The sequence below is a fragment of the Octodon degus genome, unplaced genomic scaffold (genome assembly GCF_000260255.1).
Source record: "Octodon degus isolate 3935 unplaced genomic scaffold, OctDeg1.0 scaffold00095, whole genome shotgun sequence".
Taxonomy (NCBI): domain Eukaryota; kingdom Metazoa; phylum Chordata; class Mammalia; order Rodentia; family Octodontidae; genus Octodon; species Octodon degus.
In genome coordinates, this window is record NW_004524671.1 from 6819879 (window position 1) to 6827438 (window position 7560).

The 7560-nt window shown below is 43.9% G+C and overlaps 2 protein-coding genes across 2 annotated transcripts in view; both read left to right on the top strand.

Annotated features, from left to right (window-relative positions):
• The first annotated feature begins 622 nt into the window (after positions 1 to 622).
• Positions 623 to 1439, top strand: LOC101575732 (poly(rC)-binding protein 1-like). The gene has a single exon (XM_023722982.1). It carries the CDS (start codon positions 687 to 689, stop codon positions 963 to 965), a length of 279 nt encoding a protein of 92 aa, XP_023578750.1. The 5' UTR covers positions 623 to 686; the 3' UTR covers positions 966 to 1439.
• The window catches only part of Rfk (riboflavin kinase), a 29065-nt gene continuing 22560 nt past the window's right edge, over positions 1056 to 7560 (top strand). Inside the window, exon 1 of the mRNA XM_023722992.1 lies at positions 1056 to 1122. Within this exon, the coding sequence (XP_023578760.1) occupies positions 1056 to 1122 (67 nt within the window). The remainder of the gene's footprint in view (positions 1123 to 7560) is intronic.

The following is a 7560-nucleotide window of genomic DNA, read 5'->3' on the forward strand; positions in this document are numbered from 1 at the left end:
CGAGGCTAAGTTGCAGGTCAGTTTCCTGGGGTAAATTTCCGAGGTGAACAGACCCTTCACCTCCAAGGCCTTCAGTTTCCCGCTAGCTATTCATGTCTCCACACAGATACTGTACCAACTTACACCCTCACCAACAACATATGAATTTCCTATTTTACCACACACTCACAGACCAAAGCATCGACTTTGCAGGAGGGGGAGTTGAACCCAGGGCCTTCACTGTGAGCTATATCCCCAATCCTTCTATACTTTTTAAATCGTTATTGTGAGATGGGCTCTCACTGCATTGTTAAATTGTCCGGGCTAGGCTCATGCTTGCAGTCCTCCTGTCTCAGGCATCCAGAGAGCTGGCGTTATAGGGATGTACCTCTCTGGCCAATAACTTTTGTGTCAGGATGTTTCTCAGTGCTGGGGATTGAACTCAGGTGCTCACAAATGCTAGAAAATGCTCTATCACTGAGCTGTAGCTCAAACTCTCTTTGCCAATTGTATTAGGCTTAAATATGAAATACTGGGTTTAAATTTTATGTTTCTATCACGTGTAAGGTGCCACATTGTATGAACAGTGATCCTAGAATATGGATGCATCTATGGTTTGAGCAAGATCACACTTCAGGACCGAGTGTGTCAAGCAGATCTGCCTGGTCATGCTGGAGACGCTCTCCCAGTCTCCGTAAGGGAGAGTCATGACCATTCCGTACCAGCCCATGCTGGCCAGCTCTCTGGTCATCTGCGCAGGCAGCCAAGATCGCTGCAGCGACGCTGCGGGCTACCCCCACACTGCCCACGACCTGGAGGGACCCCCTCTGGACGCCTACTCGATTCAAGGACAACACACCATTTCTCCGCTCGATCTGGCCAAGCTGAACCAGGTGGCAAGACAACAGTCTCACTTTGCCATGATGCACGGCGGGACCGGATTCGCCGGAATTGACTCCAGCTCTCCAGAGGTGAAAGGCTATTAGGCAAGTTTGGATGCATCTATTCAAACCACCCATGAACTCACCATCCCAAATAACTTAATTGGCTGCATAATCGGGCGCCAGGGTGCCAACATGAATGAGATCCACCAGATGTCCGAGGCCCAGATCAAAATTGCTAATCCAGTCAAAGGCTTTTCTGGTAGGCAGGTTACTATTACTGGCTCAGCTGCCAGCATTAGTCTGGCCCAATACCTAATCAATGCCAGGCTTTCCTCTGAGAAGGGCATGGAGTGCAGCTAGAACGGTGTAGATTCACTCATAACCCTCTTCTGCTGTTTTCCTATGATCCAACTGTGTAATTTCTGGTCAGTGATTCCAGGTTTTAAATAATTTGTAAGTGTTCAGTTTCTACACCTTATCATCCACTAAGAATTTAAAAAATCACATTCTCTGTTCAGCTGTTAATGCTGGGATCCATATTTAGTTTTATAAGCTTTTCCCTGTTTAGTTGTTTTGGGTTTTTTGGCTCATGGATATTCTGTTTGTCAATAAGAAATATAAGAGTGGTGGCTGGGGAGTTGGTTCAGTGGAATAAGCACTTCCCTGGCAAATGCAACTGAATTTTGGGGCTGAGGAGATAGCTCAGTAGAATAAGGACAAGGGCCTGAGTTCAATCCCCAGTTCTGCAAAAAAAAAAAAAAGAAGAAAGAAAGAAAGAAAGAAAGAAAGAAAGAAAGAAAGAAAGAAAGAAAGGCAAGAGTGGAATGTTAATTTCAGTTTAGTTCTATAATGTCAAGAATTTAAGAATTTAAAAATGGATTGGTTAAAAAAAAATCACCGGGCTGGTGAGATGGCTCAGTGGTCTAAAGCACCTACTTAGAACAAGCTAAACAAAGCACAGGGACCGCGGTTCAATCCCCCAGCACCACATGCCAGCCAGCCCCGCCCCCTGGTGGGCTGAGCTGGCCACACACACACACACACACACACACACACAGATAAATTAAAAAAAAAATTAAAAAAAAAAATCACCACTTCAGTGGGCACGTGATTCTCAACTCTGTAAGTCCCCAGCTCTCTTTCTGTTTATGCCAGTCTTTTATTTTATTCCTCACTGAATCTTTCCTATGAGCATACACAAATGTTATTTTTCCCATCCACCCTAGCCAAGAGTGGAAGCTTTCACCTGTAGTCACATTTATTCAGGAAACTGAGGTGGAGGGATCTCTGGTCCCGGAAGTTAAGACCAGCCTGAGCAACCCAGGGATACCTTATCTCAACCAGAAAGCACAGAAACCGTTCTGAGCCCAAATCATCTTAGCTACATCCCTCCTTCTGTGTGTGTGTGTACGTGTGTGCGCACATGCGTGTTTTGTGATGTTTTGTTTTACAACAGCACTTTTCTGGAGAGAACAATGCAGTAAAGTATTTGAAGCACCATGGTTGCTCTGGTTTTGGTCACAAATACTTTGTCTGGGATGACAGCAGCATAAGAACTCCGAGTGATGGATGTGGCCTAGTTGGCCAAGTGTGCTGACTTTCGCTTTCAAAGCTCCAACCTTGCAGTCACCCTGGCTGTGATCCATGAAAAAGGAACTGCAGTTGTCACCATTTCTTGTACTTAGCAGGCGTGTGGCTGGGGTCTCTGAAACAGCACAGAGGAGCTAAGAGGGCATGAACCTCCTGGGAATACAGCAAAGAAAAGATCTGCAAGAATCCAATTGACTTTGTCCAAAGAATGGTCCAGAAATGTTGTCTTCAAACTCTGTTAAACCCTCTCTAATGAAGCGCTTAGATCAGAGCCTTTCAGGAATCCCCTTCTGTCAAATTCAGTGGCATATCACAAAACCCAATAGACATCATCTGAACCTGAACTTGGCCTACTTGGCATCGCAGAGCCGTTTCAGACAATTGCTCTTCACCTTGAACCCCTTTCCTTGCCTGGGCTCTGAACTCTAATAGCTCTCTTCCCGTCAGTCCATGTAAGCCTGCCCACTCCTCCTCACTCCCAGGCCTCTCGGCATCACAGAGACTCAACCTTCAATGCTCAGGTCTGTTTTCTACATTCCTTCCATATGACTTCATCTGTCAGTCAGTTTTCTGTTGCTATGATAAAGTATCTCACAGAAATCAACTTAGAGGAGGAAATATTTATTTTGGCTCAAGTTTGCAGCCTGTGGTCAGGCAAAGGTAGAAAGAAGGCAGTTGGGTGGAAGTGAGCGGGGGTGGCAGATGAAAAACACCATAACTACAATAGCAGCAGGGACAGAGAGAGAGACAGAGAGAAAGACAGACAGACAGACAGACAGACAGATGGAGACAGACACAGACAGAGACAGAGGCAGAGAGACAGAGAGAGACAGAGAGTAAGCCAAAGGGGAAGGGACAACTAGGTTCCCAATTTAATCCCCAATTAACTTTTTCCAAAAACACAATCACTTCTATTTCTCTAGTTTTAGGCTTCTGAAATATAAAAGTTGAGGTTTCCTGGGGACAAAAAAGAGTGTCAGTAATGTGGGACTTTAACCATGCATGGAATCATCAGTTGTTATTGTTGGCTCCTGGGGATGTAACCCAGGACCTCATTCAACATGCTAAGTTCACCCTTCACCAACAAGCTACCAGCCCTTATATATGAATTTCTGGATTCAAAGAATGACACTGTATTTACCACAGCATAAATATGAATACCATGGGCTGGTCTTTCCGCCCTCGACAGTTCATCTGTGGCCTTCCCCTATGAGTCACATTGTCTCTTTGTGTTTTCAGTTTCCCAGCTGTGAAATAGCAGGATGGAAATATACTTTAGTGATGATGTGAAGTATTTAGAACAAAACTGTGACAATGTCTAGCATAGAGATGGGTTTTTGTTTGCTACCAAGATTAGTGGCTTGCAAATTTTCTACACATTGAAATTACTTAAGAAGGCTTCTAGGGATTTTTTTGGTTTGTTTTCAGTGCTGGAGATTGTACCATGACCCTGTGCACACTAGGCAAGTGCTACCATTGAGAAAACAACTTTAGCCCAGTTTTAAAATTTCTCGGCGTGAGAGCATGTCTCTTCTGAGTTGTCCTGGTTATCCTTAAATTTGGGATCATCTGCCTCAGCATCCCAGATTACTGACATTACAGGTATGTGCCACTATGTCTGGCTCTTAGGGAACTTTTAAAAACTCCTGATGCTTAGCTGGTACACCAGCACTTCTGATTTATTTGGTGTAGAATATGGCCTTGGATGGGGCATTTTGAAAAGCTTCCTAGATGATTCAGCATCTGAGGCTGGTAGCTGCACACCACCCTCTTGTGTGTGCACTACCTCAGGGATGAGTCCTAAATAACACCACATCTGTGCAGCCTGCATTGGCCTCTGGGGCTTTGCTCCCAGGAGCTACCAGGAGGGAGGCAGAAGAGTTGGCACAGGACCCACACCACGCTGTGGGAAGCACAGGCAGTGTGGAGCTCTAAGCTAAGAGGGCCTCTGGAATCTGATCTGACAAAGTAGAAATATACTATTGCAGAACTTGGTGTAAGCTGGGAAAATTAAGATGTCATCCTCACTGAGCAGAGCTGTGGTGGAGCTTGGAGACAGGAAAAACAAAATCTGTAGTCTCAAGACAGCTCCATCCTTCACGTTCTTGATGATAGTGTTAATTAGCAGTAGCTGGTCTGTGGACTTCTGAATTGAGTGGAGATGAAACTTAGCTGCCAGTGGAAGTAAAGGTCAACAAGCCAATGTAGAACCAGAACAGGAAGGGAGGTCAAGCCAAGAAGAGAAAAAGGAGACGAGACACCTCAGTGGTTGCTTTTCATTTGGTTTAGATAAAATGATGGCCCCATGCTGTGCAACCTCTTTCTTCCAGCTGCCTTCGAAAATCTAGAGTGAACTGTATATCCTTCCAAATGCATTAATATTAGTGCAGGGAGAGTATTCTGTACAAAGAATGCAAATATGTAGAAATGCTAAACATATGAATCAAAATAGGAAGAACAGGTACACAGCCTTTACCAGAAAGTGGTTTACTTCCACGTCCACTAAGAAAATGCAGACTAGTATTAAAGGACTGGGAGGCTGGAAGGAATCAGGTATCTGCCCGCTTAGGCACACACCTATATCAGTTCTGCACTGGGTGGAAAAGTAAAGAGGAGAGGAGAACTTTCCAAGTCTCCAGCTGTGGCCGGCGTCAGTTATCAAGAGGGTGGATTAAGATGCAGCCTGCTGACCACAGCCCTGGTTTCTGATTTAGTAGGTGAGGCCGGCTTCTAACACGTTTCCAAGGGATGCTGACGCGTGCAGTCTGGGACTCACCTCTGAGAATCAGTGACTCACTCATGGAAATGATTTCGTGGTCATTGTTTACCGTGGGCTGTTCCCTGGCATGTTCACAGCTTTTATTGGAAGAAAACAGTGCTGTGGTAAAGTGAGTTGGGGAAATACTGAATGAAAAGATGTTTAAAAGCCTGACATGGTGGTCTATGTGAATAATCTCAGCACTCAGGAGGCTGAAGCAGAGATCATGAGTTCAAGACCAGCCTGGACTATACAGTGAGAACTTGTCTGAAAAAAAAACTAACACAAATGGGGAAATGGAAGTTATGCGAAGGTTCTTTGGAAAAAATAATGTACTGTCCATACAGGCGCAGCTTGTTGTCTACGCTTAAATGTTCTAACCCAGAAAACTCTTACCCAGATTGATGAAATGGCAGATAATCTTATTGCTCACTCCAGGAACTTCCTGAAAAATGCATTAGTCCAAACACTTGACTATTCAGCTGACCCTCGTTAAATGCCATGTTCACAGGAATATTAATAACATTAAAAACTGGTTTAGTCTTTTAAGACCACGCGGGAGCCCTCACTGTGCTAGGCCCACCGATCCTAACCAGCCAGATGGCACTCTTGCCTCATTCGAACCACTAGAGATCACAGAGCGCAGAGTGGTTTCCTCCCGGGATCAGCAAGAAGGCGGGGTGCACGGGCACACACACACACACACACACACACACACACACACACACACACATGTGAATCCTCCAGCACTTTAGCGGGGCCTGACTGCTGCGGGCTGAACTTGGACCAGGTCCTGAACACGACCTTAACTCGTGGCTAGAGGAACTCACTCTAGAGCAACTCATCCCAGGAGTCACAGGGGTTGTAAATGACACATCAGAGTTTTACCTTATTTTGCAGTTTACAAAGTTCTCTCACAGGCATGAGATCCATGGCATTTCACAACAACTGAGATAAGGGAAGCAGAGCCCCTGGAAAAGAACCACAGCCCTGTACTGTGTCAAATCCGTTGCTCAGCTTCACGTCCTAGTACTGTACAGGAAGGGTAATGCCAAACTGGATATCAGACATTTTAAACTCCAGTTGTCCTAAATTTTAAATTAATTTTATGGGTACATTGTATTTATTATTATTTTAAAAATGTGTTTAGTACAGGGTCTACAGAGTCTCATTCTACAGACTCTAGTGATTCTCTTTGTTTTCAGCCTCCCAAGCACTGGGATTATAGATGTGCACCACCACACCCAGTCTCAATCACCGTCTCACAGGGCAAGTGGGGGATCAAACCCCAGTCCCTGCATCTGCCTAAGCAGGCTCTTTAATCTGCTGAGCTATCTGGTCGGCCCTATACATACATTTTAGAGATACATAATGATACCATTCATCAGAGAAAATTTGTACCTGTATATATCTTGATTCTTTCTTTTTCCTATTCCTCTCCCCTCCCTTTAACCTCTCTTCCCCTCCTAACTTACAAAAGGTTTGTTTCATTTTTTCCCTTCTATTCTCTTTTCTTCTTTTCTCATCCTTCTCTTCCCTCTCCTTCCTCTCTAGTTCCCTTTCCCATTTGAATACTTTATTTATATTTCATAATATCTATTATTTATTTCGGTCCTTATTTACACTTTCAGTTTTTTACACCAGAGAAATCATGTGATACTTGAGTGTGTGTGCCTGTTTCTTGTGGTCTCCAGGTACATTCATTTAGTTTGAAAGAAATGTCTCAAGTTTATCCTTTTTATGGTTGAGTTATATTTTTAAAAACTGTCTTCTTTATCCATTCATTGATTGATGGACATTTGGGCTGCTGCCAAGATTTTAGCTATTAGAAACTGTGCTGCCATGAACATGTGTGTGCATATAGTTCTGTGGTATGATGCTTGCTAATTCTTTAGGGAAGATACAAAGAAGGGGGCTAGTTGGATCAAATAGAACCAGAAGAAACCAGTGCAAAAGCTTTAGAATAAGATGAGATCCCAGTTGTTGATACTTCCTGTGCAAATGAGCTTTTGTTCATAAAGTCATTGTCTACAGTGGTGTCTTCAAGAGTTTTACCTATTCTATCTTCCAGATTTAGTGTTTCTGTTTTAATATTTAGGTCTTTGATCCTTTTTGCTTTCAGTGAGACATATGGTTTTTGTCTCTGACATGTGGAAAGCCAGTTTTGCTAGAACCGTTTATTAAAGAGGTTATCATTCTTCCAATGAAGGCACTTGGTCCCTTTGAAAAAGGTCAGATGGCTAAGTATGCTGCAGTTGTTCTGCATCTTCTAGCCTGTTCTATTGATCTTTAAGCCCCCCCCTTTTTTCCAGTACCATGCTATTTTTGTCACTGTAGCTTTGTGACAGT

Bases quoted from the DNA above. Each gene is read 5' to 3' on its own strand.
- LOC101575732 (XM_023722982.1), top strand. From the start codon at position 687: ATGACCATTCCGTACCAGCCCATGCTGGCCAGCTCTCTGGTCATCTGC.